The sequence below is a fragment of the Desmodus rotundus genome, chromosome 9, assembly GCF_022682495.2.
Source record: "Desmodus rotundus isolate HL8 chromosome 9, HLdesRot8A.1, whole genome shotgun sequence".
Taxonomy (NCBI): Eukaryota; Metazoa; Chordata; class Mammalia; order Chiroptera; family Phyllostomidae; genus Desmodus; species Desmodus rotundus.
Window position 1 is genome coordinate 80,551,435 of NC_071395.1, and position 23,577 is coordinate 80,575,011.

A 23,577-nucleotide genomic window follows, 5' to 3' on the forward strand; every position below is an offset into this window, starting at 1 on the left:
AAAATAAGAGGAACTCATAAAACTAAAGGAAAAGAAAAAACACCTCATTCTTCTCTAACACAATTACTACCTTTTAAAAATTATTTTGTTCGAGTTTTATTTTTTATTTTATTTTATATTTTTAAAATACTAATCCAGGCATAGTCATTTCCTTATTACGCTTTCTAGTAGTACTTAACTTTATTTTGGAAAAATGTAGAGTTACAAAAATGGTCTAATTTAATTTTAATACTTTAAAATTATTAGTGAAATGAGCACATTTTTATTATGTACTGACCACTCATCTTCTATGAATTGCTTTATATTTCTGAAGTAGTTTTCCCAGTGAATAGTCTGATTAATATGTAATACAACCTTACGTATTAGTTATGTAAACCTTTTGGCTGCTAGTTTTGCACATTCTTTTGTTTCCTGTCTCTTACTTGTCTTTTTCTTTGTCAGTGCTGTAGTGCCTGTCTGTCTGTCTCTCATTCTGTCACAGAATTTAAACATTTTTATGTAGGCAAATATATCTGGTTTTTTCCTTGTGGCTTTTGGATTTTTCTTTCCTAGGAAAATCTTCCCTATCTCAATATTATGAAATTATTCTTTAGTATTTTTCCTAATAGCTTATGGCTTTGTTTTTTTCACAGTAGGTTCTCTCTCTCTTTCTCTCATATTCACACGCACACTTTTAATTTGGTATATTTTTTCCAGATGGATAGTCAGTTGTTCTGGTAATGTTTTATTGACAAATCCATTCTTTACCACTGATGTGAAATACTACCTTTACCGTATTAAATTTCTATGAACATAATAATAACTGCTTTATGTCTTTAATTAGTTTATGCTTATAACATACTAGTTTCGTTATTAAGAGCTCAAAGAATGTTTCAGCACCTGATAATGCAAGCCTTCTCTTGTTCTAGGTTTTCAAAAATTTCTTGGTATTCTGACAGGTTTATTTTCAGTGAACTTCAGAATCAGCTTCCATTTTAAATACCGCCTCCCTTCCCCCAATCTTCAAAATCTGTAACCCCTCACTATTTCTCCACTACTCTTATTAGCCTCATTTGAAGCTACCATCTTCTTTTGCCTAAACTATCTTTTAATATACAGCAGTAAGAAGGCTCTTTCGAAAAACATAAATCAGTTCACGTTACTTCCTTGCTTACATCCCTCCAATATTTTCTTCCCCTCTTTTCGTTATCTATTGCCACAAAACAAACTACTCCAAGGTGTTATAGCCAAAAACAACATGTTGGTTTTGCTCCCAATTTTGCGAGTAAGAATTTCATGACAGGTTCAGCTGGGTGTTACGTGCTGTTGGGTAGGATGCCTGGGGCTGGAGAATCCCTTGCAGTGTGACTTCTTCAGTCACATGTCTGGTACCTCAGTGCTCCTTGCCTTTCTCCCGACATGGCATCTCATTCTTCAGAATTTCCTCCTGTGGACTGGGCTTCTCACAGCATGGTCTCAGAGTAATCCCACTTTTTACGTGCTAGCTGGCTCCCAGGAGGAGGGAAATAAAAACTGTCAGACCAATTAAGGGATATTCCTGGAACTGGTGTAGTGTCTCTTCTGCCATATTTTATTGGTCAGAACAGTCACAAGACCTGCCTAGATACAAACAATTAGAAAAATAAACTTCGCTTCTTGATGTGGGAATGACAAGGCCTTGTTGCAGGAGAGCATGTGGGATGAGAGATACTGTGAGCATATTTGGAAAATATAACCTGGTACGTCATCAAACTCAGAATACATTCAAAGCTCTTAAAATGGCCCATAAAGCTTTCTGTGATCTGACCCACCCCTGCTTTTCTCTCTGACCTGATCTATGTTTTCTTCTTTTGTTCTCTTTAGTTTAGCCATGATGGCCTCTTTGATAGGCTTTGTACACGAGGTCTGTCCAGAAGGTTTCCAGCTATGTAATATGAAAAACATAGACATTTTGAAGAAGATACAAGATATAAGAAACACTGTACATAGGACAGTGACACCTCAGTCCCCTTCTAAGTAGGCACCTTGGGACCTAACCCAGTTCTCCCAATCGCCATCACCTGCCCTGTAGTATTTTCCTGAATCTCATCAACAGTCTGAAATCTCTTCTTTTTCAAAGGTGATGTTAGTTTTGGGAAAAGCCAGAAGTTGTAGGGCGCCAAATCTGGGCTCTTGTGATGAAGCTGCCAATCACCAGTTGCCCATAGCTATGGCCTTGTGAATCATCCTCATAGTTTCCACAGAGGAATGTTCAAGCTTAATGCAAAATTTGATGCAGATTCATTGCTCATTTTGAATGCGACGGCCACACAGTACATATGCTCGCTCACTCACTGGCGTCTACTGTTCCCACCGACTAGTACAGTGAAGTCATTGTTCACGCATGCGCATTCCAGTCCACTCTCCTGGGCTGCCAGGTTACATTGATGTCACACCAACCATTCTTGTTATATTAAAAGTGGATGGACTTTTGCTGTGTGCAGACCTCGTATGCCACACTTATTCCAACATCAGATCTGTTATAACTGCACTTCTGCCATGAGTGCTTGTTCTTCAGATCTTTGCATGGGTCTTCCCATTCTCTTACTTTATTTAGGTCTCTGCTCAATGTCACATCTTCAGAAAGCTTTTCCTGACTACCTTTATCTGATAAAATCTTGGCCACTTACTACCCCCCTCTACACAGATTTTGGTGTTGTTTATGGGAGGCGGGGGTCCAGAATACACCTTTCTTCTCTGCCTGGCTCCTGAATAAGTTGAGAAGTAAAAGTAAAGATGGAGGCCAAAACATGTATGAAATAAATAAATACAGTTTTTAATGATCAGTGTGATGTTGGAGACCCAAATGAGCCTATTAACTACACCTCAGAATTAGGCAGACCTGCCTGTCCAGTCCCAGGCAGCGTCGGCCACTCTCCTCTGCAGCGGTAGGCAGCTGACCAACTCTTGGCATGTGGACACAGAGGAAGATTCTTGTGCTCTGTAGCAAGCCTGTTCGCAAGCAAAGGCCGCTAGGGCTGAGCTGTGCATGCTCAGTTGTTTGTCTCATTTTTTGTGTATCCGACTGACTAAAGGGAGGATGAAAGGAAGGGAATAAAGGAAGTGAGAAACAGGATGGCTCGTGGTGCTGTTTACTAAAAGAGGAAACATGGTAGGAAGATTATAGAGTTTTAGGAACACTCAGTTCGAAGTGCCTACAAGATGCCCATGTGGAGATACCAGATAGGCATTTGGATAACACATTTGAAGATACAGATTTGGTAGTTGTATTAGTCTATTGCTTGTAACAAACTGTAAACGTGGTGGTTTACAAAAACCACAAACTTACTTCACAGTTTTCGTGGGTCAGGGATCTGGCACTGGTTAGCTGGTTTCTCTGCTCAAGGCTCCTACCAGGCTGAACTGAAGGTGTTGGGTGGGGCTGTGAGGTTATCTGAAGCTTGGGGTTCTCCCAAGCTCACTGGTTGGTGGAATTTAGGTTCTTACAGTTGTAGAACTGAGCCTTTCAACTCGTAGAGGCCACTTGCTGTTTCCTGCCATGTGGCCTTCCCCACAGTAAGGTAGTTTGCTTCTTCAAGGCCAGTGGAAGGCATTTTCACTGCTTTAAATCTCTTGTGGCTCAGCTAGTTAGGACAGGCTCATTCAAGATAATCTTCCTTTTGATTAACTCAAATCATCTGTCTGGTTAAGGACCTTAATTTCATCTATGAAGTCCCTTTTGCCATATAATAGGGTGTGTGTGTGTGTGTGTGTTTGGAGAGGTTAATTATAAGGAATTGGCTCTCATTATTACGGAGGCTGAGACATCGCACAATCTGCCATCCGCAAGCTGGAGACCCAGGAAAGCTGGTAATACAGTCTGAGTCTGGGGAGCTGATAGTGTAGATTCCACGCAGGATTGCCCAGGGCAGGAGAATGTCAGTGTCCTAGCTCAAACAGTCAGGTGGAAGGGGCAGATTCTTCCTTCCTACGCCTTTGTGTTCTATTCAGGCCCCCAGTAACTGGATGGTGCCCACCCACGTGGAGGTGGGGACAAACTGCCTTACTGTGTGCATCTACTCAAATGCTAATGTAGTCCAGAAACACCCTCAGAGACATTCTTGGAAATAATATTTAGCCAAATAAGCCTGGACCTTGTGATCCAATGAAATTGACATAAAATTAACCATCACAGAGAGTTGGGGAAATTCCCTAGCTATGCTACAGCCACACTGCCTTCTAAAATCCTACCCTTTTTTTATCTTTCAGATTTTTTCCCTTCATAATCTTTATAATTAACATTATATAATTCTGTTGCTTCTGTTCTGCCCCCTCCTTCAAAGTCTAAAAATACTTTCCCTCCTTTATTTCGTATTTCTTTACTATCAAATTAGTCACCTATTACTAACTGACTAAGCAAATTTGGGTATGCTACTCAGTCTCTTTTCACCTTTCATTACACCATTTAGGAATGAGAAAGCTGGACTGAGTTTTATTTTTTCACGGAGGACCCTCAGCAGTCTTCTCATTAGCATTAGCAGGATCTAACATTTAAACTGTAAACATGATCATGGTACTTTCAGTACAGAATGCTACTCTTCAACAGGGTACATGTGAACTTGGTAATTCAGCTTAACTCATCCTTAGATAACTGTCAATGTAGTTCCCTAAAGATATTTTTTTCCATGAGATTATGTTTGTTGTGCCATTACTCCCTCAACTGTGTACCCGAGCACGGTTATCTTACCTGAGTCAGTCTTGCTGTTTATTCCAGTTTACACATTTGTTCTCATTTTTGAACAGTCTGCAGTTATTTGCCGTCATTGACCAGAGGTATGGGGCACAGATTTTTTTTTGTCTGTTCTGTTAATGCTTGAGCTCAGTGCACAAGGGAAAAGGTTGCGTGCATCTTAGTGCAGACATTCTCCGAAATAATTTTTAGCTACAAGGAAATAACTCTATAGCTCTTTCTGTGAGTCATCATCGTTCTTGCTTACATAGAGCTGGGTAAGGATTTAATTTTGTAGATAGGGTTTATGACTTCCAGAAAGAGAGCTGCAAAAATTGAAATTTCCAAAGAACTTTAGATTCGTCCTAAATGCCATTATTTATATAGAAAATTGGAGCTTGAGATACTAATATAGGTAACTGTGGTTGATAAAATTTTCCTAAAATCACATGATTTTCAATGAGTAATAGAGTTCTTTTTAGTCATTTTTAAGTGTAAACTAACATATTTTTTTTGTTCTTTTTAGCTTCCAATAAAAACAGGACAGCAGAACACACATACCAAAGTCAGTACCGAACACAACAAGGAATGTCTTATCAATATTTCCAAATACAAGTTTTCTTTGGTTATAAGCGGCCTCACTACTATCTTAAAGAATGTTAACAATATGGTGAGTAATTGTTACTGTTCTGTAGGGGAATTTACTTCGGTTTGTTTTTGATTTAAAAACTTGGAGTATCATATTTTGAAGTATGGAAATTCATTTTCTGTTAATACTCATATTTTATGGATAAGCACAGGTAACCTTTTAGTTTCATTTTACTTTTTGATTCTTTCCCTTAGATACTTTCCTTATTTGTGACTCTATCTCCTTGCCATTATTTTTCTGGAATTAGGATTTCATAAAGATATTGTGTTATATATGAATTGACCATGGTAATCTATTAAAAGATTGTCCTTATCTTCTTATTTGAACATTTACACATTAAATTGTAGCAGTCCTGAGTAGGTGATAAATAAAATACGATCTAATAGTCCTAAAATATGAGCTTGCTTTTATGACAATATTGTTTCATTTCCTTTATCCTGTAGCTTGTGACAGATTCTCTAGTTAGAGAAGCCATTGTTGAAGTGTCCTCAGATTCCGATTTCCACTGTCAGAAGCTGATAATTGCTTCTCTCGCCTACATTTTATAAAATCTGTTTATACTCCCTAAACTCGAAGGGACTCACTCCACTGTTCTCTGCTGCCCCTTTGACCATATTTCTCCTGCCTGTCCTAAGTGGTTCCTTCCTCTCTGTCAACACCTGTCTAAAATTTCCTTCATGGTCAGTTCAAGTCCACTGATCTGGCTGTTTCTTGACTAAACTTGAATCGCTCTGATTGTTTTTAGCACTTACAACCATAATTTGTGTTGTTTGTATTGAACTGTGAAACTGGCTTCTGATCGCAGATTGTGAAAATCAGTCCCATTTTTATAGTCACATCATCTTTGCTGTGTTTTCTTTTTTAAAAACTGATTAGACAATACCCGAAACTGACACAGTTGATAAACCGGAGGTGTGAGCAATCATTTGCCTTAACAAAGAAAGTTCTCATTATGGAAGAAAAGATTTTCTGAAAAAAGGCAGGACTTTTTTACAAATGTATAAAGTGATTTATAGAAGTACATTCCAGATTTGGAGGAGCTCTTCTGCTGCGCATTGTGTGGGGCCCAGAGATAGGATTTTACGTAGTAGTAAGTAGCTACGTTCCCCGTTAGATTGAAAATATTTTAATATTTGGAACCTTCTTTTCAAAACAAAAATAGTAATATGATACTGACATTCATTTACGTCTTATTGAGTAAATTGAATTGTGGAAACCATAGTCTCTTGTTGGTAAACAGTATCGTATTCAATTTAAGAATAGTGAATGCTTAAAATTCACTGTAATTGTTGTTACAGTATATTTTGCTGTAAGAATTTAGACTTTGATTACTTTGTGGCATCAAAGTGTGGTTAATTAAACCCTTCAGGATTCTGGTAAAGATCTAGATGTGCATCTAAATCCTACATATTGTATTAAAGTATAAACCAGAGTATCTTCTTTTATTGTTACAAGACTAATTGGCGGACTGTAATGAATGCCAGCAGTTTTGTTCTCTTGATAATTTATTTTGTGTGAGCATCAGCGTAAAATCAGAAATAATAGATTTAAATATAGTATAATCTGGGAGATAAAGTAGAACACTATTGATTTTCTTGATCCTTAGTCTCTCACTTTTCAGATATGTGCTGATTTGTAGTGGAGAGTAATAACCAACTTTTAGTGTTCTGAATATCTTTTCTCTTAGAGAATATTTGGAGAAGCTGCTGAAAAAAATTTATATCTCTCTCAGTTGATTATATTGGATACACTGGAAAAATGTCTCGCTGGGGTGAGTAAATCTGTTCTGGAGTCGGCAGGTTTTGTGAATTAGATGTCGAGTTGATCCAACGCATCGAAGGACAGGTGTGGACAAGGGGGCGGTCGTGGGCTTTCTGTCTAAGGTATGCGTATGAATTTTTAAAGCAGAGCAGTCTGGGCGGCACAGACAAGTTTTTAGGAGAAAACTATTTTCTCATCTTTTATAAATTACATAGATATTAGAAAGTGTTGAACTTGAGCCACATATGTGTCAGGCTTTTTAGAAAAAATGTAATGAAAAAAAGGCCACTGTTGATTTAATTGATTTTTGTTCAGATATTGTTAGGCCTGCGGCATTGTTTAGCTTTGAAAGGATGTGATGTAAAAGGCCAAAAGTAGGCTAGTTCCCCTATGTGGATCTATTTTTAATATTTTACCTTTCCAATCTATAGGAAAGAGAGCTTAAAAAATTAAAACTCTGTTACTGATAGATCCTCCCTGAAGAACACTTGCTATTTGTAAATATGAACATGTAAAATGGATGTGTGGAAGACTGAGTACAAAACAGTTCTTTTTCAGGTTTTCTCTAAATAGTTATCTCAGTGTATTTCAACCATGACTTAATTGGAATTTTGTCAAGAATATTTCTGTTGTATAAAGCATACTGTTTCCATACTTCAATAGCCCTAATTAATTCTTCCCTGGAACACGTTAGGAGTTTATATAAATAAATAAATTTAATACCTTCATTTTAAAGATCTGTCTATTCCATACGTATTGAAGTTAACTTATTTCTTATATTTTGTCTTCCTTTGGCACGTCAGAATTGCTCCTCTCTTCCATGTATATTATGCTTGTTGTTTATATTAAACCTAGTCAAAGGGACTTTGCTGTGTGAGGACTGATGGTGTTGTTGAGAGGAGAGGGAAGAATCAGAAGGGATAGAGTAGGGAGTTGGAAAAATAATTACATTCACACAACTGTGTGTCCTTAGGGAAGAGAAGTATTTAAGACTACAGACCACAAAACCTAAGCATAATGTTTTAACACTCTTTTTATTGATTCTTGGCCATATTCCAAAATTGTGAGACAGTGTTTTTAAGTTTTCTACTTAAATTGAGGGTGAGCTAGTTCTGTTTTAGCTTGGTGCGTTCTATTAATTTGTGACACGCTGTTGTTCATTTGTAAAATGGAGTAAAAGAGCAAATGGGCTGTTGAATAGGGTAGTGTCATTGTGAGGGAGGGCTGTTTTCAAACTTCTGCATCAAGTCTCTGTAGTGGTCTTGCTGCTGGAGTGTAAATACCAGTGTACCACCACTCCCACGTTTGAACTGGGGAAGGTGATTCATTGCCTCTTTCAGTTCTACAGCTTTTCTCTTAATGTTTGTAACTGAGAGGCACTGGTAAATGTGTGTGGAGAATGTTGCTATTGGCCCCTGGTAATTTGATACTATTTGGAGACAGCCTCATTGAAATGCTAATAAGTGGGCATAGTATAATTTGTATAATGTATAAAATGTATATTATCTTACTCTGCTCTATGATTGAAAAGGTGTAAGTTTTAAAAATTAAATTTATAATAAAAATAATACAATTTACATTATTGAACAATTGTGTTTTGTTGGGTTGCTGTTAATGATTTTGTGGTTGTCTCCTGATTTTCACTTTTAAATCAAAGTTGAGGGAGTTTGAGATGAAATGAGTCTACAGGTACATGTTTATCATATAAGTAGTTGAAATAGCTAATGAATGTGAACAAATACTTATCAATCTCTTATTAGTAGTAAAGTTTTATAGAATTTGAGGAATCGTAAATATTTTTGTTTCTGTATATGTGACCATTATTCAAAAGATGGAACACTTATACAACTTTTATTTGTTTATAACTGGAGTTGTTTTCAACATCTATATTGTTTGGCTAGCCTATACATGAGAAATAGGCATTATAACTCAAATTTTGTATTTTTTTGGTGGTATCTGTTTATTTCCTGTCCATATATTTCAGTGTATTTGAATCTGAAAGCATTTGGGTTGTAATTACAGAATTGAGCATAGCCCACAATTATACAAAATTTTTTTCTGTCATCATGCTTGGCATTATCAAAATTGCCATTGATATATGGCCTGGACTGGTGTGGCTCAGTTGGTTGGAGAGTCATCTGGTAACCCAAGCGTTGCAGGTTCGATTCCAGTTAGGGCACATACCTGAGTTACAGTTTCGATTTTTGGTCTGGGCACATACCGGAGGCAGCCAATCGATGCTTCTCTCTCGCATTGATGTTTCTTTTCTTTCCCTCCTATCACCTCTAAAAAGCAGTGAAAAAATGCTTTTGAAAAACATTAATTAAAAAATTTAAATTAAAAATTAAAAAAATTAATGCTATTCGTACATGGATAATAAAGCTGCTAGGTGAAATGTGTATGTGGAAGAGTGTATCTGCAGGAAAGCGTATCATCCATTGATTGTTTTGTTAATTGTACGGTAGAGACTTATTTTACAAAGTAGAGACCTCAGTGTTAACACCAAAAGTTAGCAAACTTGGTGTCATTTATAGTGGGATCACCTGTCCTTGTGTGCTCCTGATGTGATGTGATATGAAGTGCACTGAATTGCCTAAAGTGTTTAGAGTGGATGTAATCAGACCTAGATTTAGGCTCCACCTTACGGAAAATACAGGCAGTAGAATAACAAGTTAAGTTATACTGCTAAACATAATCAGATCAACAACATGGAACATTTTGTAAGGCAGCTGGACCATTTTTTAAAAAATGTCAATGTTACAGAAAATAAAGGTAATGTATATAGGGGGAATTGTTTTAGAAAATAAATAGAATATATGGGGGGGATCATGTTAGAATAAAAAGATTAAAAGAACATAAGAGTCACGCTGCAATCTATGAACCTTATTTTTTTTTAAAGATTTTTTTTACTTATTTTTGGAGAAAGGGAGGGAGAAAGAGAAACATCAGTGTGTGGTTGCCTCTCACATGCCCCCAGCTGGGAACCAGGCCTGCAACCCAGGCATGTGCCCTGACTGGGAATTGATCTATGAACCATTTTGAAGCTATGAAGGACATTTTGGGGCAGTTGGGGAAATCTGAGTAGAGATTAGTTATTAGTTCATACAAGGGTATTGTTTATTTTTCCTTGGCATGATGATTGATTGAAGTTATACTGGAGAATGTCCTTATTTTTAAGAGATGCTAAAGTAGGGCTGAAATATTATGTTTGGAACTTACTTTGAAATGATTCAACCAAAACAAAATTATTTGGAATAAGTAATATTTATCTGTTTTGGTCGTTCTGCTCAAAGGTGGGTGTGATTGCCCACTCAGGAAATTATTTGGATGTTGAGACAGATGATACATGAGTAATGTAAGTAATGTTTATTTGGAACACACAACAAACTGGGATTCTCATGAGGAGGAGGGCTTATGTAGGGATTTCGTGAACAGGGACAGGCAGGGACGGGTATGGGGGGCTGGACTTGCATCGTGATTAAGAGGCGAAAGATGGAACCAGCCTCTTTATTAGACAACTGTAGATACAGCAAACACGATGAAATATTAACAGTTATTGAATGTAGGCGATGAGTGCATGTATGAGTGTTCTGTTATTCTATTTCAGCTTTTTTTATTTGGAAATTTTCATAATGGAGAATATTTACATGTAAATTCAAGGAAGTTTTTGCATTACATGTTTATTCCTATTTTAGCAACCAAAGGACACAATGAGATTAGATGAAACAATGCTCGTGAAACAGTTGCTGCCGGAAATCTGCCATTTTCTTCACACCTGTCGTGAAGGAAACCAACATGCAGCTGAACTTCGGAATTCTGCCTCTGGGGTTTTATTTTCCCTCAGCTGCAACAACTTCAATGCAGTCTTTAGTCGCATTTCTACCAGGTTAGTGTGTAAGTCTGCACTGGACTGTTGTAAGTAATATAAATTCTAGAAGTTTTTCTTTATTCTACATAAAAATTAAAAGTTGACAGAATGAGTTTGACTTGGACTTTTGTAGAACTTTTATGCATTGATTTCTTTGAAATTTTTATTATTGTGATAGTGGTGCGTACAATTAAATGAGTACTGTTACAAACTTGAAAGTCTAAATTTTAGGAAATATCACCCATGACCAGATTTTTTTTAAAATTAAAACACTGGGTACGAATTTTGACTTTTTAACATATTATTCCTTTAAATGAAATTAGCCAATCAGATAGAATAATCGATGAGAGTAGTGACAATTCTAATGATCTCACAGCTCTGCCTTGAATCACAAGATCCTAAGTGACAAAAAAAAAAAAAAAAAAACAAAGAAACCCCCCCCCAAAATAATCCCAGAAAAATGAAAGCAGAAGGAAGTGAATAATTGCCAAGTAGAAATCTCCAGACTGTGGACTGTGTTTTAAGTATACAAACTGAAGAATGAAGTAGAAAACCTATCACTAAAATATCTAGAAAGACCAGGTAAACTGAACAACAGAAAGATATTTAAAATATATAGTAATAAAGTTAAACAAACTCCACCCACCCAGGTCCAGAAATGAAAAGGAAGGTGAAAACCAGAGATGGTTTTGAAGGCATGACTTGGCCTTGCAACACAGGAAGGGTAAAGATGGCTAGGTGTTTTTCTCTCCTCAACCCAGGGGTTTGGGGCTCACATACACATGGGACTGGGTACAAACCCTTGCACCCTATTAATGCCAGGAGTAGAACTGGAACCTTGTATAAAACACGACTAGAAAGAACCAAGCACTCCTTAAAAACGAACAAGGAATGAAGGGAGGAAGAGGGGAAGAGGGGGAGGAAAAGGAGAGAGGCCCAGGCTGGTGAGACTCAGTGGGTTGGAGTGTTGTTCCACCAAAGCGTTGTGGGTTCAGTTTCCGGTCAGGGCACATTCCTGTGTTGCGTGTTCAGTGACCCCGGTCCTGGTGAGTATAGGAGGCAACTAGTCAATGCTTCTGTCTCACATGGATGTTTCTCTCTCTCTTTCCCTTCCTCTCTCTCTAAAAAACAATGAAAAGAAAAAAGTCCTCTAGTGAGGATAAAAAAAAAAGAAGAAAGATAGGGAGGGAGAGAAAGGAGGAGGGAGAGAGAGAGGAAGGGGAAAAATAATCACTAGCACAAGAGTTGGTCTCCTCTGCCTAAGCTTAGGGTAGGGGGAAAACTCGCCTAGGGCCATTACCTTGTAAGAGTTTGAGGCCCTCATTTATGCTACCCATACAATCTGGGGCTGAAAAATTAACAACAAAAATATGTCCAGAGCTGGGCACCTGGCAAAAGCAAATGCAAAACCATCACTAGGACACTCCCAGAGTCCCAGACTAAAAGAGATTCCCAAAGAAAATGCAGACTGCACTAGAGATGAATTTGCAGTCAAAGTTTATAAAAGAGGTAACAATTCACTGTGATTAAGAGTTGGTGTATACAAATATCTGAGAACATTTAACAGTCTTAAAAATATAAAATAAGTGTGTTTTATTTTATTTTTTAATTTTTAAAGTTTTTTTAGAGAGGGGAAGGGAGGGAGAAAGAGGGAGAGAAACATCAATGTGTGGTTGCCTCTCGCACACCCCATACTGGGGGCCTGGCCTGCAACCCAGGCCTGTGCCCTGACTAGGAATTGAAACAGCGACCCTTTGGTTCGCAGGCCAATGCTCAATCCACTGAGCCACACCAGCCAGGGCAAAAATAAGTGTGTTTTAAATGACTAGAGACATAAGAAACTTAAAACTATTAAAAAGAATGAGAAACCATAAAAGCCCAGCAGATTTGTAAAACAAAAGAATCAAATAGAATTTTTAAAGTCATTGAGTCCTTTGCTTCTGTTGGTATGGACCCTCCGATTAAAAAACAATTAGGTTGAGCGCAGTCAGTAATTCTGTGGTGAAAACAGCTGATCCTCTGTATAAAAGAGTTCTGTCGGCCCCAGCACACGGTGCACTTTGGCAGAATAAATGATCTTACGCCCTGGCCTCGTGGCTCAGTTTATCGCAGCATCGTCCCTATATGCCAGGGCTGCAGGTTTGGTCCCTGGTTGGGACGTGTACCGGAGGCAGCCGGTGAGGGCACAGCTAAGTGGAACAACAACAAAAGTCTCAGTCTTAATCTCTCTCTCTTTCTTTTTCCTTTCCTATCTCTCTCAAGATTAATTTCAAAAATTTAAAGTTATCTTAAGACAGGTAGCCCATATTCCCTTCAAGAAAAGCAAAGGACAGGAATATCAAAAGCTAACGTTAATCCTAAAAGAGAAACATCTGTACACAGGTAGAATGTCAGACACAGCAAAATTTCATGATGTTGATTTCATCTATTATATATGATATAAAATCAATCTTTAGAAAGATCTGCCATTCTAGATCTTTCATATTTTAAGTCACCTAATGCTGTGACAGCAATGTCATAAGATATCTGTCTCCATCTGTATTAAACCATCATAATGGTATTTTAGGTGAGGGGTCCTCAGCTTCTATTTCTGGCACAAACTAAATGAAATAGCAAATGCAGTTGTTTGAAATGGATTTCATAGATCCCATTTCTGAGCAGTCTCTGAAAGCTAAAGAAACTGGCTTATTCTGAAGACACTTAACTTCTCTTTTGAAAACAGTGAACTAGATTCAGGAAATACACAAAAATTGTCTATTTTTACTTGTGTGACTGCTGCAAAATCCTATAAAATGCAGCCTTTGGTGTCTAGAAAATTTCTAGAGTTTTCAAAGATGGCCCAGAGCAGACAGGACAGAGCAGAAGGCATGAGTCTTCATCTTGCTTCACAGAACATCATGCAATTTAAAACTTATGAATTGTTTATTTCTGGAATTTTCCATTTAATATTTTTGGACTGTAGTGGACCTTGGGTTTCACTGCTGATAAGGGGGGACTACTGTACCATTCATGTGTCTGAAGTCTAGCTTATGTAAGTAGATGTTAATAACATTTATTTTACTTAGAACTTGAAATTTGAATTTTAAAACGTTTTATTATAGAACAAAATTAAAAATACACACAGCAGAGTATTTTAAATGCCCATGTATCTCTCACTGTGCTTCAGCAGCTATTAGCATGTTATGATTTTTTAAAAAATAAAATTATGTATAAAGTATACAGTCTAATGATTCGATACACATATACATAGTGAACTTTACTGGATTACCATGGTTTCCTATATCCCCTAAATTACCTTCCTTTAGGTTTCCACAAGAAATATTTATTCTCTTATTTTTATGTGTATTTTCTCCTGTAAACTCATCATTGGGATGAGAAAAATCTGTTGAATTCAGTATTTTTGACTATCCTGAGACTTAAATTGATAAACTGTTTTGGTTTTTACTTTTTAGGTTACAGGAATTGACCGTTTGTTCGGAAGACAATGTTGATGTTCATGATATAGAATTGTTACAATATATCAATGTGGACTGTGCAAAATTAAAACGACTCCTGAAGGGTAAGTTTAAATGTAAGATATATCTGAAATTAATCACTATGGGTGAAAATCCAGTATTTTGAATGTACTAGTTGTATTGAGCTGGAACATCAAAGAGGGTTTTATAATGCAGATGTCCCTGTGACATGGACAGTAATACATGTGGTTTAACCATTTTTGAAAACCATACAGAAAAGAAAATGAGTATCTTAAATCTTGGCAAAGGAGAGTTTTGTTTAACTACAATTTTTGCTTTTAATAAAGAGGATGTAAGGGTGCTGTTATTTAGTAGTTTTAGAATTTCATCTTAAGGATAGCTGTAGATTTAGAAGTTCCTGTTCAGCTTTTGCAGAGCTGACGGCACATGGCTGAGCAGGATGACCAAGTTCCGAAGGTGAGGGAACCAGAAGGTTGTGATCTTAGAGTGAGAAGAGGAGTTGAGTCAGGAATCTCATCTCTAACATTTCTGTTTTCAACTCTGTGATTTATTTACTGACTTGGCAGTATTACAAAGGCCCTAATGCTTTCGGGGCCCAGTTTTGCTTCCTTGCAGAACATGTCAGTAGTAGTCCACAGGGGGATATTACAGTTCCTGATTTGTGATTTTAGATCTTTGGGAAGTGCTTTTTATGATTATGTTGATTGAAATAAACTATCAGAAAGAATTGAGTTTTTGTGGTAAGTGGGGAAGTGTTGATAAAAATCAAATATCAATGAGCATTATTCATGAATTCAGTATAAATACCTAAGTTCATTTCACAAAAAATTGGTTTTTTAGTTTTATGTAATATTGGATTCTGGCTAACTTAAATGTGAAATTCTGTAGTTCATACTTCTTTTTATTTTGCTTTGTGTACTGATTAAGGAAGTGTTAGTAATGTTTTTAATGTCTGACCTAAAAGGAGAGGTCATTATATTAACTTTGAAAACCTCAACAGTTCTGCGGTATAATTTTCAAAATATATTATGTGCAAATTGTGTCTCACATTGTGTTTGACAACTCTTAAGTTTTAGTTTTCCTTTTCTTTTATTAAAGATTTTATTTATTTTTAGATTGAGGGGAAGGGAAGGAGAGAGGGAGAGAAACATCAATGTGTGGTTGCTTCTTGCACTCCCCCTACTGGGGACCCGGCCTGCAACTCAGGCATGTGCCCTGACTGAGAGGAAGATATAAATATCAAATTATTTGCAAAGCAATGTGGCAAACTCAAACAGGATGAGCAAGAAGTGAGAGAATAAATATGTATTTGTTTGTGGATGAAAGATACTAAGAGGAAAAGAGCAAGATATGGAGTTACAGGAGTAGGCCAGATGATATTAATAAAAATGCAGTAATATATGTTGTATTTTCAGTATGTGTCATGCATCACGCTGTGTAGTTTGCATGCTTTTTCTCATCAGACCTCGCAGGAACCCTGTGAAGCAGGTAGTGGTATTATAACCCCTTGTGTAGATAAGGAAACCGAGGCTTCAGTCATGTTCCCAAGGCCATAGAGCTAGCGAGTGGCAGGGTAAAAATTCAAATCACATCTGCCCATCCCTAGAGCCAAAGTACTTAACTGCTACACTGTTGTGCTTATGGCCTATGAGGCTTTAATGCAGTGGCCATGGGAATTGATGAAAAGGTGTTAAGGTGGGATCAGTATTTTATTTTAGATAACAATTTTGCTTGAAATTTATAGGATGGCTTGGTAGAAGTTCAGTTGAAAGTCTGGGACTTGGGTAGTAATGTGAGTAAAAAATAATGAGGGTAGTGGAGGTCTGGATACAATGGGGTAGTTTGGGGACCAATTTGATATAGTATTTAAGGAGTAGAATATATAGCATTTGTGTGTATTTTTAAAAGATTTTATTTATTTATTTTTTAGAGAGGGGAAGGGAGAGAGAAAGAGAGGGAGAGAAACATCAATGTGGTTGCCTCTTGCACTCTCCCCGACAGGGGACCTGGCCCAGGCCTGTGCCCCAACTGGGAATTGAACTGATGACCCTTTGGTTTGCAGGTTGGTGCTCAATCCACTGAGCCACACCAGCCAGGGTAAATACATAGCATTTGAGTAGAATACATCACATAGCATTTGGTTATTAATGTAGTTATATGAGGTAAAAGAGAAGTATCACCATGTGTTGCAGAGAAAACTGGTTAAAGCTGGAAAAGAAAGGAAGAGAAGAAGTTAGCCAGGAAAGTGATAAGTTCAGTTTTGGATTATTGAGTTTGAGCTATCAGTAGGGTGTTCTGTCAGAAACTTGTAGAACTGGAGTAATAAAACATATATACATTGGAATTGAAAATAAGCTACTGTGTATAAAACATTTCAGATGTGAAAAAAGGTAAAGTTGACAACCTTGGCTGGTGTGGCTCAGTTGGTAGGAACATAGTCCCATAACCATAGCGTTGCGGGTTCGAATGTGGGTTCCGTGTTCAATTCCTGGTCTGGGTGTGCATACAGGAGGTAGCTGATTGATGCTTCTCTCTTGCATTGATGTTTCTGTCTCTCCTTCCCTCTCTAAAAACAATGAAAAAATTGTTCTCGGATGAGGATAAAACATTTTTTTTAAAAGGTAAAGTTGAATGTAGGAAAGCAAAAGGGGTCAAGAGCACTGCGAAGTGAAATGCCATCATTTGAAAATCAAATGAGAGCAAGAGCACAGAATGTTGGAGGGATATGTTTTAAAACTGACTTGGAGAGCAAGTTATTCATTTGCAAGTCCAGAAAAAAAATGAAATTTACTTACCTTAAATAATTAGTATTGTGGGAAGGATTTGGATATAAAAGTATTTATTAGTGTTGTTTATAATAGTGAAATGTTGGAAATATCTAATATACAACTGTTGGAAAATGTTTAGTGACTTAATACAGTGACTTAAATATTTTGAAAGACAGCAAAGCGTACTGAAAAGACTACGGCTTTGAAGTCCAGTGTAATCATTTATTAGATCTGTAACCTCAGAAACAGTTTGCTCCTCTGTAATATCTGGAAGCATTACGATTTTGAAAGAATTAAATATATTAGGTTGAAAATACCTGGCATGTTGTAACTGTTTAGTGGCTACTATTGTGTACAAAACCATCAAATATATGTAGGAGCAATTTTTAATGGTGTGGAAAAATGTAGGATACTATGTGAAATGAAAACAACAGATTTGACGTAGCCTATATGGTCTCAGGTATGGTAAATATATTGTCTTCCATGTGCATAGGAAAATGGATGGGAGAATTTACCGAACTGTTGACTGTAGTGGTCTCCGAATGGTAGAATCATGGATGATGTTTTAACTTCCCTTAAACTATTGTGTATTTTTTTAATTTTCTACAATAACCATGTGTCTCATATTTTTTTAAAAGCAAGTTATTATTAAAAACAAAACAAAGGAAAAACAACCACAACAACCTTTGCAGTTTAAGGCATATTTACATTTTTTTATTAATAAAAGCTTTAGGAATATCTGCACATAGACATTTACATTCAAGTTGATAACATTATAGTTTAATACAAATTGTGCTTGAGAACTCTTAAATTTCAGACATGGTCACACATACATACTGTTCAAAATCCTTTTTTTCCCCTAGATAGAGATCTTGGTAGTGACTCTGTTGATGATTGGTGTGTAACACATTTGTGCTGAAAGTCAGGAAGATAATGATGTTGCGTCATGTCCGTGTTGTCCCAGATCCTCTGGGGTCTCTCAGGCGCTCTGTGGCTTGCTGTGGTAGTACTGCGTCAGATGGGGAGAGTAGGAGACGAGCTGAGGGCTGCAGCCCAAAGTCTTCCAACTCCTCCATAGCAGTGCGTTAAGGTGTTTCGGTTATTTTTAAGGCAAATTGCAAGGCCCTCCATTATTTCAGCAGCTGTGTCAGGCGCTCCTCCAGTTGGGATTGGATGGTGAGTGATAGTTCCATACTGCTGGCAGAGGTCCGAAAGGTTTGGGACTCTGTATTTTAAAGATTTGATTGATGTATTTGTAGAGAGAGGGGAAGGGAAGGAGGAAGAGATGGAGAGAAACATCAGAGTGAGAGAGAAACATCTCTTGGTTGCCTGTCATATCTGTCCCAACCAGGGACTGAACCTGCAGCCCAGGCATGTGCCCCAGTTGGGAATCAAACTGGCAACCTTTCACTCTGCGGAACGACACCCAACTGAGCCACACCACCGGTCCTGGCTGAGACTCTGTGTTTTGACAGTTCCCTTCTAGTGCAGAACACAATGTCTTGTATACCATCGCTCTTTAGTTCTGTATCTTTTTTGGATATTTTTTCTAGTATCTTTAAATTTACAACCTGGAAGAGCACATAAACCAAGGAACTGACAACAGTTCACTCATGACACGGATGGCCTCAATACCTGAATCGGAGCTGGTTCATAGTTCATAGGCTTTTCCTCTGCTGAGTCCGACTCACTTGCTCGCAGGGAATCAGGCGGCTTCATCACTGGCCGCTTCACATCGTGGCTGCCATGTTTACTTTTTATTGTGTATTGTTTTTAGTGGGCATAACCAAGTGAGGTTTTGGTTTACATTAATTGTTTTTTTGCTTTACATTGCTTATAAACAATACTGGAACAAAAGGGTTTTTGTTTTGTTTTGTTTTGTTTCATAGTAGTAGCTTGAATTGCATTTGTTCTAACTAATTAGAGTTAATTTTAAAAACTTTTTTCCCCCCAGAAACAGCATTTAAATTTAAAGCCCTAAAGAAGGTTGCACAGTTAGCAGTTATAAATAGCCTGGAAAAAGTAAGTCATAACCTCTTTGGTATTTAAATTTTGTTAATTTTTAGCTATAAATATTGCTGTATTTAGGGTTTTGAATCAAAAAGTCATGGCTTGAGTGATAATTTTACATTAATTTGTAGGAAGATGCGTTGTAGTATTCTTTTGAAGGAAATTAGAAGTTTGCGATATAATTGGAGCTATGTGACATTTTATTTGCTATGTTAAAATATCCCTGCTTTCATATAAAAAACATATGTTTTATTACTTGTAGGCATTTTGGAACTGGGTAGAAAATTATCCAGATGAATTTACAAAGCTATACCAGATTCCACAGACTGATATGGCTGGTAAGGATAAGATTGTTTTTTTTTTTTTTTTGTCTTTTGAACTCTTACTTATAAGGTAAAAATCTATTACTTTCCAAGTTATTTGTTGTTTATAAGGTGCTTTTACTTCTTATCAATTGATGCCAAATAGGAAATTTTTTCTCTCATATTTCTAAATTACCCTCAACCCTTTTCCTTTTTCTTGAGCAAATAGATAAAGACATTTGAAACGAAGCTCTAGTCTTTAATTAGAGTTGTGGATGGGATATTCGGTGGCTCTGTATTGCCAAGAAGCACATTATTGTGCTCTGAGGCTTTATTTTGTACTGAAGAGATGTGTATAAAGTAATATTATCCTTACCTAGAATTCTGTAGATGCACCTGCAAGGCCAAGAACACAGATTCCTGAAGCTGTCCAGTCCTTGTTCCTTGGGTACATCAGACTTTGCATAAGAGAGAGGGGCAGGGGAGGAGGAAGAGATGTAGAGAAACGTCAGTGTTCCTTCACATGGAGACTGAACACAAGTTTGGCCATTCCAGAATGTGGGTGTTCCCAGGGCAGATCGAGATAGCTCTTCTGACACACAGACAGAATAACGCTGCTTGTTTGCTTACCCGAATGACTTTGTTCAAGTGACTTCCAAGTGTATCTTCTCAAAACATAGCCCTTGGATTTTTGGATAATGCCAGCTTTTAATTTAATGCCAGAGATTTTCTTCTCATCTAATAGTATTTAATATTCATATTTTTCCCCATAGAGTGTGCAGAAAAACTGTTTGACTTGGTGGATGGTTTCGCTGAAAGCACCAAACGTAAAGCAGCAGTTTGGCCACTACAAATCATTCTTCTTATCTTGTGTCCAGAAATAATCCAGGATATATCCAAGGATGCGGTCGATGAAAATAACATGAACAAGGTGAGGGGGGCAAAATTATTTCCATACGTCCAGATGTGAAGAACTGAAATAACCATTTTAGGTCTCTGTGTTTGCTGGCCTTAGCAGAGACACACGTGTACATAAATTTATTTGGAGAGGAGATAAATGATACTATTCACTAAATGAAAGATTTAAAATAATCCCTAGTTTCGTTCTTTTATCAGAGAAGACTAAATGATACTTCTGTCGGTGGTAAGCACAGCTGCTTTTGTAGTCACTGCGAGGGTTGCCTTACTAGCACTCACACTTTGTGGTGTATTTGCATTCACTAGGTACGGATTCGCTCAGTGCTAATGAAACCGTCTAGTAACTCATTTTAGGTATTGCAGAAGAGTTTCTACGGCATTTTATTAGGAAGGCAGGATACCACATATGCCATCAGTAGTGAAATAGGCACTAGAACAACAGGTAATTCTAAGGGGTACTGTAATTTTAAAGAATAAGGCCTAGGTATTAATCGTACTGTTTTAATTTGAATTTCCGTATGCAGTTTGTTTTGCTAATACATTTTTTTTTCCTTTTGCCACTATGGGAGAAATACTCTTAGCTGACTAACATGAAAAGGGGTCCTGCATGATTTGCCATACGTGATGTTCAGAATCAGCTGAATGATTCAGTACTTTATAGACGTATTGGTTAGAGAATTTGGGCACTGATGGTTAAGTAAATAAGCAGGTCATCCTTGGAGAGTCTGTGAGGCAGCGGCACTCCATTCAGGTCTACATCCCAGCTTTTCCCCTGCGAGGACGCCATTTTTCATGTTAGATTGCTTCAGAGCCCTTCAAAATAGTAATTTTTTTGTTTACTGGGAAAACAGACATAGGTAAAAAGCTAATAAATATATACTCAGTAGTACTTAAGTGAAATTATATTTTAGTAATTATAACTATATCTTTCCAAATGTTTATTGGCCACTTGTGTATCTTCTGTGAAGTTCTCATTTTCCATCGAGTTGTTTGTCTACTGTTGACTTACAGGGTGTGTGTACACTTTCTACTTGGTTTCTTTTTGTAAACTTTGGGGTTTTTTTTTGCTATTTAGATACTTAAATGTATATGTAGTCAACTCAATCTTGTATGTATGTATGTGTGTGTGTGTATGTGTGTGTATGTATTTATTTTTTGATCTCCTAGCTTTTTTGGTCAGATTTCTCCCAAGAGTTTATTTATTCATTTTATTGAGATACAATTTACATGCCATAAAATTCACCCTTTTAAATTGTACAAGTCAGTGGTTTTTAGTATATTCACAAAGTTGCGCAACCATCACCATATCCAATTCCAGAACATTTTCATCATCCCCAGAAGAAACCTCATACCGATTAGTAGTTACTCTTTATTCCCATTTCACCACAGCCTCTGGCCACCATGGATCTACTTTCTGTCTCTATGGATTTGCCTGTTCTGGACATTTCACGTACATGGAATCATATAACATGTGACCTTTGTGTCTGAAACTTCCAAGATTTTTGCAATAAACTTCCCTGTTTTTCTCTGGCACTTTCCTAGATTATTAAATTTAGATTTTTTAATCTTCCTGGATTTTAAACAGTATTTCTTTATGTATCTCGCTCTTTTCTAGTCAGATTCCTTATGAGCTAATAACTAGTGTTAATGGTTGATATGTATCCTTCCATTAATTTCTACTTGTTATACAAACATTCATATCAAAATATACATATATAAGGTGCTAGTTGATCTCTTTCTATATTTTCTATTTTCTATCTCATTTATCATTGTTCTTTACTATTTCCTTCCTTCTTCCAGCTTTGGGTTTTGTTTGCTCTTTTTCTAGTTCTTTAAAGTGTACAGTTAAGTTATTGATTTGAGAGCTTTCTTTTTTAATGTGAGAGTTTGCAAGTGTAAATTCTTAGCACTGCTTTCACTGTATCTCATAAGTTTTATAATATGTTGTGTTTTCACTTTGATTTGTCTGAAGCTATTTTCTAATATCTTTTGTGATTTTTTTTGAGGTGTTTAATTTTTACTTATTTGTGAATTTTCTAGTTTTCCTTCTGGTGTTGGGATTTCTAGTTTCATTTCATTGTGACTAGAAGATATATTTTGTGTGATATCAATCTTTCAAACTTTGTTAAGACTTGTTTTGTTGCCTAACATATGGTGTATCCTGGATATTGTTCCATGTGTACTTGAGAAGAACGTATATCCCGGTGTTGTTTGGTGAGTTGAGCTTTTGCCATGTTATATTTGAGAATACATGTAAGTGGAGAAGTGAGGTTTTCATTTAGGAGAAAAGCCAAAGGGAGAAATTTGTAAGTACAGAGAGGGTTTGAAATCACAAGAAAGGATAACTTTGTGAGCAACAGAATTTAGAGCAATAGAACTGCCTTACGTACAGTCTTAGAAGGCTAAAGATTGAATATAGCCTGGAGTTTTAGATAGTGATGGACATTTTGACATAGTCTATAACCAAGATACTATAATATTTATTTATTTTTGATACACTAATATTTAGAAATTAGAGATAATAAAAAATATGATCAGCTGAATTCAGGGTTAAGAAGTCAACCACCTTGTTTGGAAGGACTTTTTTTATGTTTCTTTAATAATTCAACAGTGGACATGAATAGATTCTGTTCTTTTTGGACTTGAGAAATATTTATTTAATTAAATTACTTTATTGTTGTTCAATGACAGTTATCTGTATTTTCCCCCCACCACTCCCCGCCACCCCAGCCAAACCCACCTCCCTCCCTTGCTTCAACCCTCCCCCTTGGTTTTGTCAATGTGTCCTTTATAGTGATTCCTGAAAACCCTTCTCCCCTCTGATCCCTCCCTCCTTCCCTCTAGCCATTGTTAGATTGTTCTTAATTTTAGTGTCTCTGGTTATATTTTGTTTGCATTTTTCTTTTGTTGATTATGTTGCAGTTAAAGGTGAGATCATATGGTATTTGTCCCTCACTGCCTAGCTTATTTCACCTAGCATAATGCTCTCCAGTTCCATCTGTGCTGTTGCAAAGGGTATAAGCTCCTTCTTTCTCTCTGCTGCGTAGAATTCCATTGTGTAAATGTACCATAGTTTTCTGATCCACTCATTTACTGATGGGCATTTAGGTTGCTTCCAGTACTTGGCTATTGTAAATT

General features: G+C 36.9%; 1 protein-coding gene and 1 pseudogene across 6 annotated transcripts in view; one reads left to right on the forward strand and one right to left on the reverse strand.

Moving 5' to 3' along the window:
- Positions 1-23,577, forward strand: part of NF1 (neurofibromin 1) — a 220,448-nt gene that overhangs the window by 40,046 nt on the left and 156,825 nt on the right. For all 6 annotated transcript variants that reach the window (XR_008425115.2, XM_053910986.2, XM_053910985.2 and 3 more), the window contains exons 2-8: positions 5,214-5,357; positions 7,024-7,107; positions 10,793-10,983; positions 14,418-14,524; positions 19,164-19,231; positions 19,482-19,557; positions 20,295-20,452. Coding sequence is in view for 5 of the 6 variants with exons in the window: in XM_053910986.2 (XP_053766961.1) it covers positions 5,214-5,357; positions 7,024-7,107; positions 10,793-10,983; positions 14,418-14,524; positions 19,164-19,231; positions 19,482-19,557; positions 20,295-20,452 (828 nt within the window). In the remaining variant the exon portion in view is untranslated. The remainder of the gene's footprint in view (positions 1-5,213; positions 5,358-7,023; positions 7,108-10,792; positions 10,984-14,417; positions 14,525-19,163; positions 19,232-19,481; positions 19,558-20,294; positions 20,453-23,577) is intronic.
- Positions 17,988-19,143, reverse strand: LOC112308511 (cyclin-dependent kinase inhibitor 3-like; annotated as a pseudogene).